The following is a 24,759-nucleotide window of genomic DNA, read 5'->3' as shown; positions in this document are numbered from 1 at the left end:
TTGGAACTTTTGAAAAATTTAGAAAGGTCACTGTTAATATCAGATGGAAAAATAACCAAGAGCTTAATAAAACTTCTCATCAGAAATTGGCTGAGATTTTGAGCTTTTTGAGAGGGCTATAATTGTCTAGGTTGCTAAAGTGAGGCTTTGAATTTCTTTGGATTTGTTTTGTAAAAAGTTTTAATCATAAGGGTGTATTAGTACTTTTATATTAGATTTTGATTATAATTATCATAAATTTAAAAGAGTGACTATAATTCTATATAGAATTCTAATTTTGATTATTTTTTCCAAAATTCCCATATGTTTTTTGGTGATTCAATATTAGCTGAAATGACATGTGAGTGTTAACAACTAGAGCACAAAGTGATATGAAGCTCTAGTAATATACGTTATTCATGACATGGGAGCTGAGGTATGAGGGAATCTTTTAGCTAGTATCTTCAGAATCAAATGACCAAAGTTATAACGATAAAAAAAATCTTGGTTTTAAGATACACCATAATATAATAGAATTTTTATAAAATGAGATTAGTTATAATTTCGGTTTATGTACTTTGCATGAGCTTTTACTTTGGTTCATATAGTTTTAATTTCCACAATTTTGTAATTCAAGAGCAATAACTTAATTTTTTTGGATTTTTTCAACAAAATTAAGATATTTGGAGCACATGTAAATTAGGAAAACAAGGTTTCATTTTATGAGCTTTGATATTGTCATGCTCACCACAAGGTTCACCATGAAAATAAAATAATAATGCAAAAGTTCAACAAAGCAAGAGACCTACTTGGGGGCAAGGGATGATGCAATTAATCAGCTTTAGGGTACGTGTCGGAGAAACTTTGCCCCGACAAATGGAGCATGACCTATGCAACTTGGAACAATGTCACTAGAAAAAACAAAGCAATTGATTTGGTGATGCAATTTGTTTAGTGGAATAAATTTAACTAATTAACTATCCAAATTAGTGCTCCAGTCCACAGATTCAAGAATCTGTTGGCTATTCTTCCTATAAGAGTATTACAATTTAATGCTTAAAGGTAATCCACATGCGATTCAGAATTAGAGTTAATCTTTTCAATAAATAATATGGTAAAATGCTAATAGTTAGACCAACTCGGGTTTAAGAGTAGTAGTCGCTTCTTGGTTGGAGGAAGTCTCATTTCCGATTTAAATGGATATAAAATCAATATATATTTGTGACGAGTTCAATATTTAATAATGGCTAGTATCATTGCACGGGAATAACTTTGTTGTGAATGCACATTTTGTAAAATTATTTTGCGGAAAGTCTTGAAATGATCCACTTTAATGAGTCACATGCTATCGTTTGTCAAAACAAAAAATGCTCATAGTTAGAGAGATGAAAGTTAAACTAATTTTTTGCAAGAGTGATCTTCGAATGATGATCTTTAAAATGAATGGTTCGCGTGAGAATATTTTGTTGTGTAGTGGGTCCAAACAAGCTGTTAGTGTCAAATAATTCACTTCCTAACTAGTTAGCGTTTGAGCGCTCTTGATATCTCAAACCAATTAACAATGGAAGGAGTCCAACTCCTTATAAACTCATGCAAGGTACTTAACTTTTCAAGATGGGACATTGAAGCCAAATGTATGGACACCAAATGTCGAATAATATGGAGTATGAGTAACTTTAAACTTCAACCGTATGTTAATCTGCTATGATAATGTGAAGGAAAATTGAAGTTCCATATATAATTTCACAATAAAATCTTTGAGTTTGGGACATGGGGAATTGCCTCATGCATGAGAGAAGCAAAAAAAACAAAAACAAAAGCAAACGCTTGAACCCATTCATGACTTTTTGACAATGCGAATCCTTCCCACTAACTAAAAACCAGGTGCTCACGGCAGGTATGTGCTGTTTCTTAACTCGCAATTACCATAAGCAATTGTGGGAACTTCACCACTTCCTTTCTTTTCCTTTCCTACTCAACAAGAGCACGGGAGATTCTCTCACACAATCAAATTTTAATTTTAATAGCGTTATTGTTTAATAAGCATTCATCACATATTAAAAAAATATATTACCAGCCAAATAAACGGTTGTCACGTAATAAAAAAATGACACGAGAGGAGAGGGTGTCTCCAACCCAATCCTCCAAAGGGCTAATTATGCATCATTTCCAACATGGAAACCCTACTTTTAACTTCCCCTTTGTTTGGTTAGAATATAAAATACAAGAGAGGGGTGGTGATCTCAGCAAATGGGTCCAAAAATCTCAAGTTTGACAAACTTTATTGAGTTGGAAATGCCAAACATGATTAAACAAGAAGTGATTATTTGTTTAGAAAAAGTGAGCAAAGCACCATGGATTTGGAAGGAAGCTAGTAGTAGAGGAGGAGAGACATCTCTGCAATTCTGTTGGCCTTCACTTTGTGAGTTGGGAATTTCTTTGATTTATTGAATTAAGAGAGAACCGTTAATTTTGCTTCCGTCACTTCCATTACCTTTACCATTTTCTGCAATTTGGCATCTTGTTGGTATCGCATTTGGCATTTGGCAATTCATTGAGTTGAACTTCCTAGAAAAATAACACCTTTCCGTTTTCTTGTATTATATAATATCAAAGTTATATAGTTTTGATTAGAGGTGTCAAATCAACTCATTAAGTTGTTAATGAGTAACAATTATGACTCATTTAATCTAATTTCACCTTACATCATCATCCCCACTATTGATCTCATCTCTATATTACAGTTACGATAATATCAAATTAAACACATTTTAACAGGTACCAATTAATAATTCAATGAATTAATTTATCACCTCTAGTTTTGACGATTATGGCCAACCTAAAAATTCTCACTTGGTCCCTTTCCGCTTTCTTATTAGAATGAGAAAAATTAACAAATTTATTATCATTCTTTTTGCTTAATTGTTTAAGCAAGTTTTGTTTGCGATTTCCATTGAAATCCCACATTCTAGTATATGAATCTAGATGAGTATATAGTTTATAGCTCAAGTAATTCAGAGTAATCACTTGTACACTAAAGATCTGTTAAATTATTTTTGGCTTGATCCGTTGTTTCGCATTGCAATGATAATTAATCATCACTTGATTTTGATTATATGGCTTTCACACGACTGCTTATTATATTAAGATTTGATTCCGTATCAACTTGGTAACAAACACTAGTCACATTTTCAAACTTCTAACTGAAAGCTACTTCCACCTCCCAATGTCAGGGCTTATATCATACCAAATTTTTTAGTGATATGCTACCATCATTAGTCGCTTACCTTCGTGGACAATTTCTAACCGTTGATGTATGTGTCACACATATCCAGCCCACCAACGATTAGAAATTGCCCATGACTTGACCTTAGAGCAAGTCTATCCCACTAAGATGCTAAATGTCCATGCGACTAGGCAAAAACAATTACTACCTTAGTGAATAATAATTATCTGAGTGCATCTTCGTTTCATAAATGAGTTGCCTGGAAAATTGATATTAAAAAATAATTTTAAAAAATAATTCAGATATGATTTTTAACCATTTTGGTCACGTCACGTGTCATTGTTCGAAATTATAATTTTTTATGGATGAATTTTTTATTAGATTTTTAACCAATCCTATAGCGCCACGTGTTATGATCCTATAAACATTTTGTGAATAGATTTCCAATAGTATTGGAAACTTTTGAGAGAAAGATTGATTGAAAGTATATGAAAGTACTGAAATGTAGGGTGGAAGATGAGATATTTATAGGAAAAAATTTAATATTTTTTGTATCTTTCTGAATTTTTTTATAGTTTTTTATAATTTTTATCTAACCTAATTAATATAGCCCATTAGATTACAATATTTTTTTCCAATCCAACAACCAGGGTTGTGCCATGTGGACCCAACAGTAATAAGGAATTTTGTTAATTTTCCTTTTCTAAATATATTTTTAAGTACTAAAAATCTGGAGCGTTGATGATGAAAATCAACGACCCATAATGTGCCACATCCCCCCCAGCACCCCGCGCCGGGGACTCTGTACGCAGGCACCAACTCCACTTTTTGGACGAGTGTAAATCATGCACCTAATGCTAAAAAAGAGAAATGTGACTAACGTCAAATCCACTCAGTCGCAGCTTCAGCCAGGGCTGGCTTTGAGGGTCGCCGTGCAAGGCAACCGCCTAGGGGCCCCCATTTTTCGGGCCTTTTTTATTATATCTATTTGTCTTATAAATATTATGAAAATAAGATAGATGCTACGCAATGCACGCTGTTGTAGTGTTATAGGCATAGTGATTGTTCATTGCCCCCAGTTTGAAACTCGAAAGGCCGTTTTATTTTTTAATTAATTTCATATTAACTAAAAAGGCCACACTAAGACTCCCAACAAAGATATTCAAATACAATTAGGAAACCTAATCTAATAAGGGTTTTATATTTTTATTTTTGGCCTTTCAAATGTAATACTTAAACAATGTTTGGTCCTTTAACTTTAAACAAATTGGAGCAATGGTTCCTTAACCAAAAATCACTTACCATTGGTTTGTCAACTCATCAACTTCGTCAGAATTTTGTCAAAAGTTATGTTGGAAGGACCATTGCTCCATTTTGGTTAAAGTTGAGGGATCATTTCTCCAGTTGAATTAAAGTTGACGGACCAATAGTAATTGATTTTTAGTTAAGGGATCATAGCTGCACGTTTTGATGAGTTGAGGGACCAATGGTAATGGATTTTTAGTTGAGAGACCATTACTCCAATTGAGTTAAAGTTCAGTTAAAGTTAAGGGATTGTTGCTACAATTTACTTTGTTTTTAAACTAACTTTTATTGTTATTTGATGTAGAAATATATTTTTTCATGTCTTTAGCAAAAAAATTTCTACATATTAATGTATAGTGTTAGGGGTTAGTGCATTCTAGAACTCCAATTAGAAGGCTCGCCTAGAACCATCAAATTCTTAGGGCCGGCCTTGGCCTCAGCTATTCCTGCCCGATTGATCAGTCCGGCTCTGCTAGGCTCCCTATAGCCCGACGGATTGGTCTGAGGTGGAGAAACTCTTTTGAGTTTTGGGGGATTGGATTGCCTAATTGCCCAAGCAATTGGCAAGGGGTTAGCACAAGCGAACTGTTTAAGGGTACAAATTTGACGGCAGACCAAGATTACGTGTAATTTGGGATTACAGAGGAGCCGAAATTCATTGCTTGTCCCGCAAGCATAATAAACTGATTTTTGCACACCATTTTTTACCTTCTGCACAATCCCTCTTTATTTTGGCCCTCGATTCTCCTTCATTTGTTCAACCCAATGGCTAGCCAAGAGGAGTGTGCAACAAGTGTAATCTAACATCTCTGGATAACAAGCCGTGTGCGGCAAGGCCCATGTACAGTAAGGAAAATAATTCTAAAGTAGGCATTCAAATCCATCAACGTAAATAAATAGATAGGCACCAAATACCAAACTAATAACACAAATCGACCAAACATATCATGAAGCAGAAGAGCATAAGCATCTTGTAATCATATTTGACAAATTCGGAGTTCACAAGCCATGTGTTTTGCAATCAAGACAAAGCACCCACCTGATAAATTTGATATCTGATCGTCGACATGCAATTTCAAGTGGACACACTGGGACCGAAAGTACGCCTCCTTCCAGTGGGGCAGAGAGACAGGTAACAAAGATGGATTGGTATAGTCATGCGATGGAAGATAATGCAATAATTAAACAAAGATACGATACGGTCCCATGGTGCACCGGGACCGTATTACGAAGTCAGTTACAGATTTCCCCAGCAAGAGTGCACCACCCATATTAGCCATCCATACCTTGCTCCAAGGGCAAAATGCACAAAGTATTCTCGGCTCATGCTTTTTAAGCAATCACTATTGGTCACCGAGGAATTGGCAACAAGCGTCCACTGCTTGAACCAACTTCTTGTGCTAATTGTAGCAGCAAGAGATACCACGCCATTTGAAGGATGATCAACTTAGACTGCATCATGCCAAGTACCTAAACAAATTGGGGTTGTCTTTGTCCCGTTCTAAGTAGTCTCTTGTGATTAGATCTTCGATCCTCTTTTTTATTGCTTTGAAATCGGGCTGAAGAAGAGACAAGGGAGGGAGGGAAACAAACATCACTCATTTAGAACCCAAGGAAAAAGGGTTTAAATAGTACAAAACCAGAAAAAATAAGCACTACACTAACCTTGAACATGCGACCTAGCTGCTCTACGCACTCCATAACCAACTGCTGATGACCCAAAACTTTACGGCTCTTCATAATACGCACAATTGATGCATCGATGGCATACCTTCTGTCCTTGTCAACATCTTCAATTACTTTCTTCTTCTCATCCACCGGTGGAAGTGGAATCTGCATGGTGATCAGTGATCACAGTGATAAGTTAACTAATCACTCAGATAAACACAAAATTAGAAGACAAAATGACAAGATACCACGTAAGGATCCAAGTACCTTGATCCTCCTCATTTTGTCAGTAAACTTAGCGTTAAACTCAAAGTAATCGGTGGGAGAGATAGTTTTTGTGTTTGGTTCCTTGTTCAGGATCTTATACTTGGCACATGACAAGGAATGGAGTAGTCTTACAACATCATCATCAGTCAAGTTTAACTGAGTCATAATCTCCGAGTAACTCAGTCTATCTGAGGTATTGAATAACAGCAGGGCTGAAGCCTAAAGTAAGATAAAGGAAAATCAGTCTTAGAAATAAATAAAACTCTAATAGATTGGCATCTCACAACCCAGAAGAAAAATACGAGAAATAGCCCACAGATTAGAGAGTTCAATTAATATCTTAAATACATCACCTGATAAGTTGTCACAATAAGCTCTATGGTTTTTGGTTCAAATTTCCCAATGATGTTACAAGTACCCAGTGAGTACATCCATGTAAGCTTTCTGTGTTTTGTCTTCGTTTGATAGAATTCCCTGAAAAGTTCTACGCACTTAACCTAAAGCAAGAGTGAAATATAAAGAAGTCAGAAACATCCCCGAGATTCTTAACCCAGCAGATAATAAATTTGGCAAGGGAATTTTCTCAGCTGAATATGTATACCATCTCTGGGGGTAGATTGAGGTCAAAAGTCTTGTAGCTTGGCCAGAAGCCAGTGGTCAAGACAGTAACTGTCAAATCAATACCAGGATTTGCCTGTGGATTATTTCTCAGATACTCCTCAAAGCCAACTTGGTTGTCCTTGGCCAATGTCAAATCAGTAACCTGCAAAAAAGAACCATTTTTTCTTTCTTAGTCATATCTCCAGCAGTAACCCTGAAATGCATGCACGCAAGCACAGAACCTTAAAAACAACATTTCTTGAAGGATTTTTTAGGACAACTGACCATTCCATCCATCTTTGAGGTAAACTGACCACCACATTGTTGCTTCAGTTTTGTCAAAATACATCTCTCATGGTCATCATTAGCACTCTTGTCAAAAAGAAGACGTCGAGCAAGCTTTTTCCTGCCAGAAATTAAACATGTATAGTTTATGTAATGCCTTCTAGTTTTAAACTATATATAATCATCTATAACCTTTCCCAAAAACCAATGTACTAAAAGGCGGGGGCGTGGCCGAGGTGTCCAATGGATAGCCCAGCCTAGGCATGAGGCAAAGCCTCACGGAACCTAAAATTTTAATATATATTATATATATAAGTATATTTATAACAACATAATACTCTGTAAAAACAAATATAACTATAACTAAATCAAAGATAATATCATCTTCTATATTACTAATACTAAGTCTAGTTGTACTTGGAAACTATGTCATATAGTCTCAAAATGTTATAATTATTTATTTTATTGTAAGCAATTATAGAGAACTTCAAGAAAAATAAGGATGAATGGTCACAATTATAGGAAAATTTCAAGCAAAATAAAGGCTGAATGTTGCAATTATAAGTAATTTAAAAGGAAATAAAGGCTAAGTGGAGTAGTTATAGGGTATTTAAAATGATATAAAACAATAATTAGGGAATTTAAAGGAAAATAAAGGGTTGAGTGAAGTATTTATAGGGTATTTAAAATGAAATAAATGGCGAAAATAAAGGGTTGAGTGGAGTATTTATAGGGTCTTTAAAATGAAATAAAGGATGAGTGGAGCAATTATTATGGAAATTTATGGGATTTAGAGTCTCTCATTCTTCTTCATTGAAACTAGAACGGCATAAAACATTTCAGAAAACCTAGATTTTGAAGGAAAAAAACGCCCAGATGAATGCCCCAGACGCCCTGAGGCGCGCCTCCGCCGCCCAGACGCACTCCGGCGAAGCCTTCTGCCCACTCCCTCAAAACAGAGGCGGGAACACTGATGCCCAGCCTCAGAGGCCGCCAGGCAAGCCCTGAGGCAAGCCTTTTAAAACACATTAGATTGAAAGGAAGCAAGTTGAGCAATAAAAGTGATACCTATAGAACTCCGCGAACAGGTCTTTGTCACTAATATAAGCCAGCAGCTTTACTACCTGCAGTTTGATCGGCCCTTGTTACTGAACTTCGTCTACCAGAATAAGAAAAAAGTAATATGTCCATGGAAGGAAAATAAATGGAATGGCACATTAAGAGTCCAGACCTTCTCAAGTGTCTCCTCAATGGCTTCATCACTCAACTTTTCACTCCCACCTTTCTTAAGAATGTTATCACAAAAAGTGGCAAGTAGTTCCGCACTAGAGCTTCCAGCAACACCCTTGTTGCAAAAGATCTCAAAAGCCTCCTTTAAGGCCTACAGATGCACAAAAAACTTTCAGTTAAGCAGAAATAATTGGTGGCAGCAATAAGAATCTTAAAGCCCTGTTAAAATACAAACCTTGTGGAAAAGAGTATGGTTTTGGAAACATTCATTGACATATGCTATGTACTTATCATGCAGCTCAATCACTTTTCTAACAAAAACCTGAAAAGCACAATCATATTAGTGTCCCTCAAGCAAATCAAAAGTTCCACATGTGCAATGTTCCTGAAATTACCTGTTCCTGCAAACCAACCACATCCTTTTTCTCTGCCTGCGGGGGAACAAAAAAGTCAGCGTTCACATACAATTACTTGTCGAATACCATTACATGAACAAACAATCTGAATCAAACGAAATGATCACTGGACTACTGATAAATCAAAACTGACATTATAAAATAGCTGTCTAGTTCGATATATGAAACAAGAAAGGTCGACTAACATGACACTCTTTGGAAATATATGAACAATCCTTTCATCTTTACAATTTATAACATATCATATCATGCCCTCTATGCAGATTTACTGAATCTCTTAATGGTGCAAAGGAGCTTTTAATCCTCATGGATAGGAAATTTTTTAAATTACCATAAAAAAAATAAAAGCAAAAGCAATATTTTAAGGAAGATTGTAAAGATCTAAAATTTCGGTCAAGAGTTTGGTTTTCATTTGAACCTATTTTCTATAGCTATATTATTTCCCCCATGTCAAGAGTTTGGTTTTCATTTGAATCTACTTTCTATGGCTATATTACTTTCCCACATGGGACTATGGGAGTCTCTAATTTAGAATTTCAAACATAGTCTGACCAGTAGACAGTATTTGGTAGAAAACCTACTCAGCAGCCATGAATGTATAAAAATAAAAGAAACGATGGTCAAGGCATATACCTTCTTGTTGCTTGCTGCATCTTCTGCCTGTTTGACTAAGGCTGTTCCTTCAGCAGTAACATGCTGCATCATGGAACACCATGAAATATTAAGAGCATGAAAAAAGAAAAACAGAAATGGAAAAATATATGCTAATGCTACATACCAGATCACCTTTAACCCAGAAAAAAATAAAGGAAGACTGCTAACCTGCTTGAATATTTGAGAAACAGGATCCAAACCTCGAGGTATCTTAGAAAATAGCCTGAACATTCTAGACAGATCATCCACCTTAAACAGAGAAAAGAAAAAAGGATAAGAAACAACATTCATCTAGTTTTTTCAGAATTCCTTCAATCTAATGAACAAAGATGTAGATTTTAACATTTCTCCGAAGGTACCTTGTCATCTCGAAGCAATGCATGGCAACCTGAGTGCTCTTTCTCAAGTAGTTGGGTTGCATAAACAGACAACAGCTCATGTTGAACTTTCTACATTAAGCAAATAATAACAACATTAACAGCCAGATCTCAAAATCCACAGACACTTGCATCTGGACTAACCAAGACTTAACATTCCATAGAAATATATATGCATATATGGTAAATTCATAGAAATTATCAAATTCAAACCTCAAGCAGCTTTGGCTCACTACTAGAGTGCAAGTAGTTAGAAACTCTATCTTTTTCCCGTTTCAAACACTCCTCTGCCTGGAATTTCACACAAAAATTAAGTTCATCCAAATAGTTCATATACGTGTATATAAAGTTAAAACTGATAAGATTAGCGTAATGGAGTTTACTTTCAGCATATAATCTGGACAAGAGTCTTCTAAGATCCAGTTGGAAGCTTTTCGAGAGTAATAGGCAGCAGTGTCTTTAAGCATGTCTGTTTCAAAGTCATTTTCATAGTGATGCATTTGTCCCATTCCAATCTCAACAAATATATCCAGAACATTCTTCAAGAGAGCTCGATCAATCTGCTCTCCTTCACGTTCTTGATCAATCTGATTTGTAAAATGTAAAGTAAATTTATTACAACTTAAATATTACAACATGTGGTTCAGGCAAAACAGAAACGTACCAGAGATATTACAGCACCTCTTACTTTTGGTTTCAATTCTTGGTAGACCTGAAAATCACAACGATATATTACCCATCATATTACAATCTGTTAACTCACAAAAATCAGCTGAAGATGTGAAGGGATCGTGACTGAGGACATCGTTCATATAAATTTTACCACGAAATGGGTTGAGGGTGAGGGAGGAGAAGCGAATGTATATAAAAGAAAAAAAAAAGGTATGAAAGTCAGCTTGAGCTATGGTTCAAGAGGCAATCAAAAGAATTCTCCAAACAACTTGATTTAAGATGGCATGTAAGGGTTCCAGCGCAACTTACCAGATCTCGGAAGCAAGTAAGTCCAACTTCATTTAGAGGTGGAAGTGATCTCCGAGCTATAAAATAGCGATCAAGATAATGAAAGAAACGAGATAGCCACCTGACCATAATTTTATGGTTGGTCCACCTTTTGACAAGCTCTCTCAACATGAACTCATCGTGCTTCTCTCGCAAAGATGGCAAAACCTGACATAAGCATATAAAATTAAACTAAGCAACAGAAAAACCATTCGTAAGAGAAAAAAAAAAAATATATATATATATATAACATCTCAAACAACACTTGGGGATTGGGAGCGCTTAATTAGCCCTGACAACACATGCCAAATGAATATCATATCAATGTGCATTGAATTCTAACAGGTTAGGTGATGTTAGATAGTGCAGAGCATTAAGAATATAACTTTGGCTTAAGAAAAAACAGTTCGTGACACTGTAAACACTATGCAATCTGTTTTACCATAAGTACTGGGACTAGGAAAAATATTAGCTAACTGCTTCCTCACCGTCGAAGTAATGTACTCTTCAAAAGATTCCCTGTACTTGTCATATAGCTGCTGTGAATAGTCATGTGGTGGCTTTTGAGTGCACATATTGTATATGGTTCTGTGAATAAAATTACGAACAACGAAACGCAATCAGCAATATTTATCTTTGAAGCATACAACGACAGCAAATAAAAATGACCACAACAGAAAGAAAAAAAAAGTTAGAAACAGATACGTGTAGAGCATCATGTAGTCCTCAGAACTGAACTGCGGCTCGGGCAACCCTTCTAGAATGTTCTTCAGCTTTGTGATCCCCTTCTGCATGAACTCCCATCCTTGTTCTAAATCAATGGTCTTCCGCTCGTTCATCGCCATCCAGCCAGACTCTAACTCGCAACCGTGAAGCCAAAATCTGCAAAAGTCAATCACCGAAACATCAACAAACTGAGCCAAACCCAAATTCCCAAATGCAAAAACCACAGACACATCAGAAACCCTAAATCAACTAGTTCAGTCAACTTCCCCTAAATTCAAAGTCAAAGAATCATAAAACCCTAATCTGTTTGACAGCCAATTAAAAATCCCCCAAACAGTGAAATTCCCAGAATTTCCCAGCAATCAAACCTCAAGACTCAAACTTTCCGAAATCGAACTCCAAATGTGAAAATTTACCAAAATTACAGCTCCACTCAATGTTGAAAAGCAACAGTTCGTAACAGACAGTAATAAGTTAAAGAAACTGGTGTGAAATCAATCGGTGATCAGAAGAGAGATCAAGGTCGCGATATGTAAAAGTTAGCAGAGAGATTCACCTGAGCTGGGAACCGGAGAAACCCTAATCGGCGGAAAGAGAGAGAGGGGTCTGGAGGAGGAGGAGGAGGGCAGCCGAAGATGACGAAGTCCGACAGAGCATAGAGAAAGGGAGAGAAAAGGGTGAAAAAAAGGAGTATGGGGTTAAAGTAGTCTATCGAGATTCTAATAATCTCAGATGTAAGCACTTTTCCATTTTGGACATTATGAACACAGCAGACAGCTACTTGATGCATACGGATTTATGTTTCGCTGTAAAATGATTCCACATTGAAAGGCAATTTTCTTATGAAAGTCTCGAGTTTAAATGATCGATCATCTTTTTAATTTAATTTTAAGTCGTCTAATATAACTTGTAATAAAAATAAATATAATGGTAGGGAGATTAATATTTTAAAATAAATTTACAAATCAAATAATGTACAACCAACATGAAATAAGCACGTTTAACCACCAACATGAAATAAGCACGTTTAACCATACTTTTTAGTTAATAATACAACCATCAATAACCACATCATTTGGTTTACAAAATTTGGTTTCCTTAGCATTACCTAATAAAAATAAGTGTAAATTACACAAAACTATATCAATTATACGTCGAATCACAATCTTATACCTCTTGTTTTAAACATTGTAATGTCATATCTCGTTTGACAAATTTATTGCAATGTCAAACCTCCGTTTAATTTTCTGTTAAGTTGATCGTTAAATGATGAAGTGGCAAATATGAGAACACTCATTTACCAAATTAAATAAATTTCTTGTCTCAACAAAATTAAAATTAATGAAAAAAAAGTAACCACTCCCCCTCTTCTCTCTCCTCGCTTCTCTTCTCCCCATAGCGAACTAGAAGAATCGAAGCATCAAACCTAAACCGTCTACATTTGCAACCAGCTTCAACACCTATAAATTCTCAAATGCTACAAACCCACTCAGCACATTGTCGCTACACTTGTGAAATTTCAATTCTTGCAGTGTGGGGCATTATTCTCTTACATTCATCACCGCCAACCACCACAAGCTTGATTAACCGTATAAGGCGGTCGTGGAGGTTGAGCCACCGCTTGCAAACGATGAAGCTAGGCTTTTGTTGCGACCCAGTAGCTTGGCGAGGATCTTTAGGAAGATTTTGTTGGACAGTACAATCAATGTTTGCCCAATTGAGGATTAGGGTTTTGTGAGCAGGTTTTGATTTAGGGGAAGCTAGATAAGTAGTGAATTGGAATTACAATTCGATTCTTGAATCTCTAATATCCCAGATTCGTTTTCCACGTCCTTCATCATCACTAAAACCCCCCAAAAAATTCAGAAAAGAAAAACGTAAGAAGGACGAAAGCCCTCTGAACCAAGCTTGTCCAAACCCAACCTAACATCATCCCCCACTTCGAACACTTCGTCTAACACCTACTTTTGATTCCTCACCAAACCCAAAGTCTTCCTCTCCAAGAAGCCCCATCACGTCCTCTGCCTCAATAACGTTGGCAACCTCTACGAAGAATTCGACTTCCCTCACCGCCAAAAAGTTGCATGATCCCTACAACGATACCCCTTCATCTTCCAAACATATTGCCACGATGACAACAAAATGTCGATCGGTTTCACTAATCTCATGGAAGCTTTGCTCGAAGATGAGCGATTCATAATTAACTCAATGGAATCAGACTAACCTCAGGGAAGCTTTACTCAAGAAATGAGAGAGAAAGGGTAACCGAAATTCACATAGGTTAGAGAAAGAAAGAAAAGAGAGAGAGAGGCTCTCTGAGATGTCGAGAAAGAAGGTTTGGTTTTTTGGGATGGGAGTGTTGGGCCAAAAACTTTGGTTTTTTTTCTTAATTCTTTAAATAAAATATTAAACACTGACATGGCTTCAACTGGGTCCCAGTTTTTCCTTAGTTGGAACTCCACGTGGGACCCTATTGAAGGCACGCCACCAGTTAACAAAAAATTTGACAGACAAATTGACGGAGACCTGACATTGCTACGAATTCGTAAGATGAGGTATGACATTGCAATATTTAAAACATGAGATATGAGATTGTGGTTCAACCCATAGTTGATGTAGTTTTGTGTAATTTAGCCTAAAAATAATAATAATAATAATAATTGACGAATGAGCTTATTATCATAAAATACATGCATGCATGCTCAAGTACAATAATGAAAATTCAACCCATTAAACTCAATAACCGTACATAACTTTCCAAATGGGACAAATTTAAATATGAAAATTCGGGTACTTTTCGATTATGGGGAAAAACCATGAATATTATTCGGTTAGCTTTTGGACATGGTTATAGGTGTAATGACCCGTCCCCAAATATTTCGGTTTTTATAATTTTAAAACATGAAATTACGAAAATACCCTTCGAGGTAAAAACATTGACTTTTGTTGACCGCCTTGTCGTGTCACGTGAGATTCATTTCCTTGGTGTATCCTTGTAGTACTCATCGTTACAAACGCTTGGGCACAATCGGAATCAAATTTGGAGCTAAAACAAAGATTTTACGAGTTCCGAAATGATAAAGGCATTTTGGTTATTTTCCAATTGAAGACATTTCTCCATCATGGACCATTAGGGTGGCGACACGTGGCAGGTTACCCCATTTTTTGGGTATTCTTTTTTCTCCCCCGATCTCTCGAACACATTTACTCTATCTCATTGTCTTTCCCCTCATCTCTGCAAACTCTCTTACATTTCTTCTCTCAAACTATCACTCTCATCACTCTCTCTTTCTCTCCAAGCATAGACACACACATACACACACACAAACACCACAATGAAGACTGGATCACCACCACCATGGCTCACACTCCAGCGACCTCACCACCTTCGAGACCTGCCCATCTCGATTTAAACCAGTTGAGGCTCTTCCTCTTCTCTCTTTCTCACTGCACTGTTGCACCGTCACTATTCATGGAGTTTTCCTGCGAGTTCTCGTTATTTTCCTTTGGGTAAGCCTCAAAAACCATTTAGATATTCGTAGATTGTGTTCATGAGTGAGTTTGGGACGTTTTTGAGTAGTTTAGTGGATGTTAGACACAGAGATAGCTTGGGGGAACCTTCCCCAGTTTTTGGCTAGAAACCCAACAACCTTCGAGCCCTTTTCTAGCCAGCTTCCGCCATGACTCATGTCCCACTTAGGTATATTTATGTTCCTTACCTCTTAAGCTTCATTTTAGCTTTTGAATCTTGGAATTTGGTTGAGAAATGAACTTGTTACGGCCATTTGAAGTTTTCTGGCCACTTCCCTGCGATTTCGGCCTTCTTCTTCGTTGGGTCCAGCTACCCGCGAGCCCAACGTGTTAAACCCGACATGCAACCCATAACCAGGCCCAACCCAATAATCGGGCCTAATCCAATAACCCAGCCCAAAACTTTGGGCCATGTAACCCAAAACCCTTAGCCTATTAACCCTAACCCGGATTCAATCCAGCAACCGGCCTAACCCAGCAACCTAAAGCCCAGATTCGACTCGGACCAAGACCACGGCGACGCTAGTGAATTTTTCGACGACCCATCTCGGCGCGTACGTGGAGCGTGGCCTTTCGGGCCGCCGCCTTATGGCGCCGCGTGGGGGAACCCAAGGTCCCTCCTTAAGTTTTTTGACGTATCGAATCCAAATCCGCTGTCCATTTTCCCAAATTTGATCGTTTTAATAAATGGTTATTTAATGGGCTCTATTTGTGTTTTGGTGCTTCGGTGGAAAGTGACCCCGTCCTCTCTAGTTCGAGCAGCTCCTCGGCAATGAAATATTGTGAGTAGACCACTTCTCAAATTGCATGTTTTTATTAAATATTAGACTTGCATGCATTTCATATTTCATGAATTGAGTATGTTTTATATTATGTTTTATGGATTTCTATATTTATGGTTTACGGAGAATTTGTGATTTATTTCAATTGCTTTTACAAAATATTTATGATTTATCGAGTTTACATTTTAGGAAAAGGTTATGACTTATTGGATTTTCGTATATGAAATTTTATGGATTTACGAGTATGAATTATTATGGATTTATGAGATGAGGCTTTGAGCTTTTGAGCTCCGATGATTTGATATGAGTTTTTGAGATACATTTTCGATGCTTATCTAGTGGGTTATCATACAACACACACACAACCGAGTATGTATACATCCATGGTCATAGGACACAGTTGATGAGATTTATGACATACTCCCAACCTCACTAGCCCAGGGCTAGTGTCAGTGTGTTGTGTGTGTGTATGTATGTATATATATATATATTTCTTCTCTGGCGTAACCAAGAGTCATACAGCTTCACATTCGGATGATTTTTCTTCTCTGACATAACCCAAAGTCGTACAGCCTCACTTTCGGGAGATGGACTCATTATATACATATATATATATATATATATGTTTGTTCTCTGGCGTAACCCAGAGTCGTACAGCTTCACCTTCGGGTGATGGACCCCTATTTTCTTCACTAGCGTAACCCGGTGTCGTACAACTTCACTTTCAGGTGATGGTTATGCCTTCAGGCCACTATGATACCTCCAGTTGAGTACATCATTGATATGATTTACAGATGTTTTACGGGTTTACCTTCGGGCGACTATTACCATTACTGAGCCCTGGTTTACACGTACTTGTTTTACGAATGTTTTTCATGGCATGCGAGAGTTTTCAGAAAACCTACTATGTAGTACTATATATGTGTTTTCAAAACAAGGGGTTAGTATGTTCAGAAAGAAAATGGTTCTCTTATTATTAGTATTATTATTATAAATTTTGGTCCACTCACCCTTGGTTTTGTGCCCCCTTAGGAGTTAGAATCGAAGCATCTAATCGCAGCGTCAAGACACCTCCGCATAGGTATCCTCGAGTCTTTTCAAAGTAAAACCTACTCCTTTGTTCGTATCATTTTATATTAATTCTTTCACATTATTCTTAATTAGTTGTATGCTCTGAACACATTCCTGTAATTGCATACTTCATTATAATCAAATTTACACAGTTTGTTTACGTTCCTTATTTCTTTATATGTTGCATGCATGTTCAAAATGGCTTCGTCACTTTTAGGTGTCGGCCAGCACATGTTTATCCTGGTATTTGGGGATATCAGGATCAGGGCGTGTCAATAAGGGTCCCCGATCCATATCCATCCCCGAATCTGCCCCGAATATATATTATGTGTTGTGTCGTGTTGAAATTATTTTCATAAGTTTGTATTGTCTTTCTCCCCTAGTAGTTGGCTATTGTATTTTTCTTTGGCATCCCATTCTTTTTTTTCATGGGACCAATTTGCCTTAATTTGCTATCATATTTGGCTTGTCATAAATACCTCCATAAAGTTTTATTATGTTTTTAATGATTTGGATGTAGATATTTAATGACAGAATTAATATCTATTAAATTAAAATGTGTTAGTTAAACGAATAATTTTTTTGCATTGATGAATGTGGATATAACCTCTAACCAATGGGGAATCCGTTACCCGGTGAGTATTGTTATGGATAATCTCTGATGGTTCATTTACGTTTAGAGATATGGTTATTTTTCATTATTATGGGGATGAATATGACATTTCCGTCTTAAAATTGAACTGTTGTCTTCCTTATCAAGGAAGGAGTTATTAGCTCCGAAGAAATTATTGATGGTGTTATCCACACAACTTTTTTTTTTACTTTCCACGCACAAATCTTAATTTTTGACTGTCAAAACAAATGCATTGAAGAAAATCAAATGACAAAAATTAACAGGGAATGTGTATGAGGTAAAAAAAGGGTGTGGATAGAACCACCCTAAATTAAATACATGCTTAAAACGGAAAAGTTGAGCAACTTATGATTATTTTCATCTCAAGTTTCCAAATAATTTCATGGCCAAGCAATTTCTTACAGTTCATGTAACTCAATTTCTAAGTAAAATTCCAAAGTGAAAAATAGGATAAAATCACCAATGCTCATGCCATGGTTGTTAAACACATTGCATGCCTACTACTAATAAAAAGAAAACCAATAAGTCGAGGCCATAATTTTATATTCATTCACTACATCCCTTCTTTCTCTGAAAGCTCTCTTTCTCTTAACAAGACCCTAGCTAGCTACCTTTATTGTCACCGGCCTCTGGCTATAACTGGGGGCCAGTGGCAGCTTTTCCCTTTCTCCTCCTAGCCATTCCTCCCTTCATCTTCCCCCTCTTCCCCATCCCAGCCTTCGCTCTTCTGGCCATACACGAGTTTCTTTCCCTCTGACCTCACGCCGACCACTCATTCCCAACCTCTATCTACCTTATCTCTCATTTCGTGATTCTCTCCCACTATTTTATGAGCAACTTTCCATAGATTTATGCCTTATACCCTGATCTGGGCCATGCCCTTTCAAGATTTTCTTTGATTTGGCGCTCTTTTTTCTTGGTGTGAGGTTAGATTTGTGTTGCAGGTGGGTTGGATCTACCTTTATCAACTCATTTCCATGGTGGTGTCACCTTCCTTACCTGGTTTCTGAGGCTGTATTGACATGTGCACTCAAATCTGGTAGGCTTGTGCGGCTCGGCTTGTACGTCTCGGTACAGTTCGACTTGATATGGCGCCTCAGCTTATGTATCTCGGACCTGGCGACTCTGCTGCCTGTCGCTGCTAACTCTTATAGTGTTTAATGTATGGATGTCGATACCTCATTGTCCAGTGAATTTGTAGACGGCCTTGGCCTGAGTGCCTCGTCGCCCACTATGATGAGTTGACCAGTGGATCATTTCTCGAAGTAGTGTAGTTGTGTTTCATTTGCCTTATGTGCACCGTGGTGGCGCTGTTGTTTTGGCTAGATTGGTCTTCGCCTTTGTGCGATAAGTTATGTAGTCTCGTTTGTCAACGATAACTTGATGTGGTTTCGCTCTACTACGATGACTTTATGTGGTCTCGCTATTCAGCGATGACCATTGTGGCTGCTTGTATTTCTATGTTGCGTCTATCGTTTATTGTGACAAATCTGTACTGGTGGCACTTGTGTGCTTGGCAATTGTGTGTTTTGTGCTTGTGGTAGTCTACTAGGGGTTTACTCTTATTTTTCTGTTTGTGCAAATTCACTCCAGATCAATCTATTGGTCACTATCGGTGTTGGTTTCTTATTGGTCACTGGAACTATGTACCCAATGACACCCTTGTAATTGTTTGTGTTGATTAATGAAATATCATACTATTGTTTCTTGTCAAAAAGAAAATCAATAAGAAGCCAGCATCGGTAGTTACATTATCATCTAAGCCCAGGATTGCGAGAGATTTTTTAGTATGACCGATACACATAGTGGTACACTATGTCATTATACAAATGGTGGGATATATGTGTTAAAAATTTAATAACTTAAAAAAATACAATTTACTACCATTTATATAAAAATACATGATGTATCATCCGTATTTCGGTTAGAACGAAAAATTTCTCCAAAGTTGCAATTTATTTGGTGGACTCGCCTGTCACACCAGTATATATGTGCGTAAGTATCGTCTAATTTGCATGCGCTCAAAGAGCAACCAATAGGATTGCTACATGTGGCAAAACTCATAGTTGTTTGCTGCTACACAGTGACAATGGTATATTTCAGTATTAAAATGTCAACGAGATTACATTTTAAACCAGTCATATCATTTGATGTGACATGTATATACTTTTCGGAGATAGCAAATTTTTGTAAAGTATTTGGTTGAACTTGAGCATCATTGTAATTTGCATTTGATTTTCACGATTCTCTAATTCTATTGCAAGATACAGGCCAGGCCCGATGATTGTATATATATGTTAAGATCCATCACCCCTAAATAATTCTGTTGTACTTCCTGCTGTTCAGAAGGAAAAAGAAACTAAAGAGCAAGTAGTTGTAAACCGTATACGCACAGTAGTCGAACAAATAAAACCTCAAAGAGATTTAAATGCCTCGAAGAATATGTACGGTATACATCTGCTGAATCAAGAACAAACGTTCACACTTGATGAATAGTCATATATCGGAGTTATGGCCTAGAAACCCTAATTTCAGAAACTCAATAGAAGTTATATATCAACCATGTATATTCATCAAAAGGAAATAATTAAATGTAAAAATGCCCTAGAAACCCTAATTCTTTCTTTAGCTCTTCCTTAATTTGTACTTATATGTGTACGTAGTTTAGAAAGATACAATGAAACCACGTAATTAAACATGAACTCTAAATTGGTTTTGACTTTTTTAATATGTAAGATTGTCTCTTAGCCACTAAATTAATGGTGGTCCCTGATTCCCCAACCACAGGCAACAAACAAATTTTGGGTTAAACAATCTTTAAACCTTAATTAATTAAACAGACAACTTTAACCAAGCTATTATCTTTATCTAGTCAACATCTGCATATTCAGCTGTGACAACCAAAAAAAAAAACATCTGCATATTCAGTATATCATATAGGTGTAATTATCATATCACAGAGACACTGACAGCGACCTTATACCAGTGTTACCATAATTAATCATGGATTAAAATTCAGAAGACAAATTTATTCAACTACTTTAGTTTACTATTCTTATGAGGGGGTTCGGTTAAATTTGTCTGCAGTTGCATGTGTTCTTTCACATGAAATAAATTCCACTAGAACCAGCAGAACCTCCAAACCACATGATGAAAAAACTCAAATAATAATCCCTTAATTAGGTGGGAGATGCATATAATTACCTCCTCAATGACACTAAATAATATTCCCTTATATTTAAAAAGAAAGTAGATACAATATATGATCAATTCACTTAGCCAACAAGCGCAGGCCCGCACACATACTGATCGAACATAATTACAACCAGAAGTACTAGATCCTTTGAAATAATTAGATCCTTGTGTATGAGGAATATTGTTGATCGATATCCTTTGATGATCTTCATTAATATTGTTGTTCGCCTCCGATGATATTCTATCCCCTTCTTGCTCTCTATACCTGTGTAAGTACCTTCGCAACGGACCAGTGTAGTCATCAAAACCCAGCGCTCCGAGCGCCCAGCAGACATCGTCACCATTCACGGTCTTCCGCCTCTCCTTGCGGCACTTCTCCGAGGCCTCGCCGGTGACAAAGCTGATGAACTCCGACGCGCATTCTTGCATGGTTTCTTTGGCCTCCTTTGAGATCTTGGCGTTGGGTGGCAATATTTGCTTCATGATCCGCCCGACGTTGGCTATTGGCAGCAGCTGGTCTTGCTCCTTGATGCCTCCATCAATATCATCATCCTTTGCAGCTCCGCTTGCTCCAGGATTATTATTGTCGACCATTTCTGGATAGGAGCCAGTACTTGTGGGGAGTCAACACTCCCATCATTTCTATTTATATACAAATGGAAGCACGGGTGTTTATATATATATATATATGTGTATGTATGTATGTATGTATGTATGTATATGTATGTATGTATGTATGTATTAATACGCACTCGATAGCAAATACTTGTACGTACTAGCTAATACGCACCCTATATGGCTAATTATATTGTTATATATGATAAGTTTTGAACTCAACTGATTTTCTTTTATTCAATAATTATCGTAAATGAGTTTTGAACTTAAGACCTTTACTAACAAAAAAAAGATTAGCTAGGTGCACTATGTGCTAGGTTCAAATCTTGTAGATGATGAATTCGATACCAAATTAGACTTCTCATTGTGTGGCTTAGCCGAACTCTCATTCCCTTTAGTGTAAAAATATAGATGTACTAAAAAAAAAAGTATAATTAATATTATTAATATTACTATAAGTAATCAACATTCTTGTAACTAGCTAGCCTCATACTAATACCTAAAATGGACCAAAATAACCATCTAATTATTGTCTAGGAGCACCAAGTCTTTACTTCATTAAAACTTTACATGAACTCAAATTTCTCATGATTGTCGATCGAGAGAAAAAGAAGTTCAAATCCCCTTCCTCTAAACGAGACTAAAATCAAAATGAATTAAAATTCTTATCTAACACTCAATTTAATGATTTTTTTACCATATATAAAATGAAAAAAAACGTATCTGAATATTGCACCCGCACCCAACGCCATCTTAATTTTCATTTGATATATTAAATATCATGAGCAAATAGACATGCATATATAATTTGCCAAATTGTTGGTGGGAGAAACTTCCACCTTAATAACATGTTGTGACTTATACCTTGTTGTAGGGCATGCCTGTGTTGTGACGCCGATCGACTTGGTCGGCATTACTACTGTTTTGCCACCCTCGGATTCGATCGAGCTCAATCTATTGGAGCAGAATTAATATATAAAACACCAGTTTGATGTTCTGCAAATTAATGGACCACGTCAACGACTTTGACCGTTTGACGTGCTCGAAGGCAATTAGTTCCTGATTTATTTAAAATATTCCGTACGATTAATTAAATTAACACATGCAGCAGCAAATTGTTAATGGAATCTGATGATATTTGATTGCTTTTAGCTGCAGCCTCCTCATCCATTACAATTTGAAGTGTAGAGTGATACGTACTGATCAAACCAATCAGCTCATCAGAAGCATTTGTTCGAAATATTAATTAAAAGTGTTTGGAATGTAAATACAGATTAAATAAATATCATATCAAAGCATAATGTCATCGCGTGGATTCAACCATGTCGCTCTTCACCCTTTGAAAAGTGTTGACAATATGTGTCAATGTCAATGTATCAACGTTGACGACATGTATTCATAAATTCAAAGATGTGGCATCAATTCTAAAAATTAAAGTATTGTTTCAAACAACTTTATAGAAACATTTTAGTTTATTTTAAACTTTTATTTGTGATATAACATATTTTTATACTAATTGACAATTATCACTATGTGGAGGTATGTTTATGTAAGATGAGATTAAGAAAAATTATAACTTATTACAATATGAAGTTTATTCATATACTTAACTGGTCCCAAGTTTGGACCGAAACTTTTTATAACTTTAAAGAGGTTATCTCTATAGAGTATTATTTTAAAGGGGTTTTTGTGTATTACTGTGTACTGAAATTAAGTTAATTAAGTTTATTACATCACTCAATGAGACAGCATACATATCTTCTTATGTGGTAGGATATCTTAATAGGAAGTTGCATCGATATTTGCCTATAAAATTAATCAACTGCTTATGTAGTAATTGCCAATAGCTATTTTAATTTCACATTACATTTGTCTGTTTTTGTCGACCGACTAATCTTATGTTGACATTTTTACTTGCCTCGTTTTTAAGGTGGAGATGAATGATCTGATGATTGTGCCGATAAATATTGCTAACCCGACGTCTCACCTGTTGTTTGGGTGTTAATATATCTATCCTATAATTGTCCATATTTAAAAGTCACACATGTTATGTGATCAGACAATTTACTCATGTTGAATCTGATAAAGGGCCAATAGGGCACGTGCCGCCTCTCAATTTTTTGGTCTAGAAAAAAAAAAAGTTTTAAACAATTTGACAAAACTATCTCAAAATATACCTTCTTCAGTTTTTTTTTCTCTGTGAAATAGACAAGTTCAAAAAACGCTAAACAACATCGACATCTCTCCAGTGCAATTATATCACTTGATTCTCGTCTAAGACCGCACATGAGGCAAATATCAAAGTTGATTATGACAACTCACGAAGAAGAACAAGGGAAAAACCTATACATGTTTAGATATATGACATCGATTTTTAGAAAAGTTTAAAGTTAGTTATTTTTCTTAAAATAATAAAATGTATGTCCCTCTTCCTCCCAATTGTCTGATAAATTGGAGCTCCCGGGCCTATACATATTTGATTTAACTCTTTGTTTTATTGACTATAACAATATTCACAATTAAAAGAGCACTAAAGAGCAGGGATTTACTCTAACCACACAATGGTATGGGTCAGTCAAGTGCATGACGAAATGCCTCATTGAAAAAACTGAAAAAAAATTTTGACGACACTCGCGCTATTGTTAGCAAGCAACGAAAGTAAAGTTTTACATCCGGCACTACTTAATTGTGATCTAGATAAACTATCTTTCTAGCTTTGCCCCTGAACTATAGATTCTCTCCACAAGTGTGCTACGTATATGTGTGACGTGTAAGTTGTAACATGACACGCTAGCGTTATAGTATTTGAGCACATGTTAGGCTTGAAAATTTGTCACATGTGAGGGGGCATGTTGAGAATGAATCTCACATTGATGGAAATGTGGACTTTGCATGGGTTTATAAGAAGTTAGACTATTTCCTATCTTGTCAATTAGTTTTATGGCAGAACCTCAACTTTCTTCTGAAGATGCTACTTCAATTAATTACCTAGAAAAATCATGCCATAATCAATTATAGCTAGAAATCAGGGATCACAAATATGTCAGCTATCAATTTGAGAATGTGTTCTAGAATGATGGAATGCCGGTGCTGTTCCATACAATGCTATAATTTTTCTTATTTTGCATCTAATCTTCATGTAAATTTGTTTACTGCCACTTTTCGGTTTATTTCATAGAAATTCCACCTGGATTGATTG

At 36.4% G+C, this 24,759-nt stretch overlaps 2 protein-coding genes across 4 annotated transcripts; both read right to left on the bottom strand.

The window, feature by feature from the left end:
- Nucleotides 1-5,458: 5,458 nt before the first annotated feature.
- CUL1 (cullin 1) lies at nt 5,459-12,531 on the bottom strand. Of its 3 annotated transcripts, none has more exons than XM_048571418.1 (20): nt 12,289-12,531; nt 11,712-11,888; nt 11,495-11,594; nt 10,989-11,174; nt 10,696-10,719; nt 10,391-10,594; nt 10,221-10,298; nt 9,990-10,079; nt 9,799-9,879; nt 9,610-9,672; nt 8,956-8,991; nt 8,796-8,882; nt 8,562-8,711; nt 8,399-8,454; nt 7,331-7,451; nt 7,047-7,208; nt 6,799-6,942; nt 6,446-6,664; nt 6,176-6,343; nt 5,459-6,069 (listed from the first exon to the last, which is right to left on the bottom strand). In XM_048571418.1, the coding sequence occupies exons 2-20, from the start codon at nt 11,849-11,851 to the stop codon at nt 5,968-5,970; spliced, it is 2,211 nt and encodes a 736-aa protein (XP_048427375.1). In that variant the 5' UTR covers nt 11,852-11,888; nt 12,289-12,531; the 3' UTR covers nt 5,459-5,967.
- Nucleotides 12,532-20,290: 7,759 nt separating this feature from the next.
- LOC103943717 (nuclear transcription factor Y subunit B-4-like) lies at nt 20,291-21,539 on the bottom strand. Its single transcript, XM_009354057.2, has one exon. The coding sequence runs from the start codon at nt 21,537-21,539 to the stop codon at nt 20,871-20,873; it is 669 nt and encodes a 222-aa protein (XP_009352332.2). The 3' UTR covers nt 20,291-20,870.
- Between the last annotated feature and the right edge of the window lie 3,220 nt (nt 21,540-24,759).

The sequence above is a fragment of a genome, unplaced genomic scaffold (assembly GCF_019419815.1).
Source record: "Pyrus x bretschneideri cultivar Hongxiangsu unplaced genomic scaffold, Pyrus_bretschneideri_v1 Contig6, whole genome shotgun sequence".
NCBI classification, from domain to species: Eukaryota; Viridiplantae; Streptophyta; class Magnoliopsida; order Rosales; family Rosaceae; genus Pyrus; species Pyrus x bretschneideri.
This window is presented reverse-complemented; position numbering and strand designations above follow the sequence as displayed.

Excerpts from the sequence above, each read along its gene's own strand:
- CUL1 (XM_048571417.1), bottom strand. The coding sequence starts at position 11,851 with ATGGCGATGAACGAGCGGAAGACCATTGATTTAGAACAAGGATGGGAG. Across the intron at positions 11,175-11,494 it reads AAGAGTACATTACTTCGACG|GTTTTGCCATCTTTGCGAGA; the intron begins GTGAGGAAGCAG and ends TGCTTATGTCAG. Across the intron at positions 6,344-6,445 it reads ACAAAATGAGGAGGATCAAG|ATTCCACTTCCACCGGTGGA; the intron begins GTACTTGGATCC and ends ATCACCATGCAG.
- LOC103943717 (XM_009354057.2), bottom strand. The coding sequence starts at position 21,539 with ATGGTCGACAATAATAATCCTGGAGCAAGCGGAGCTGCAAAGGATGAT.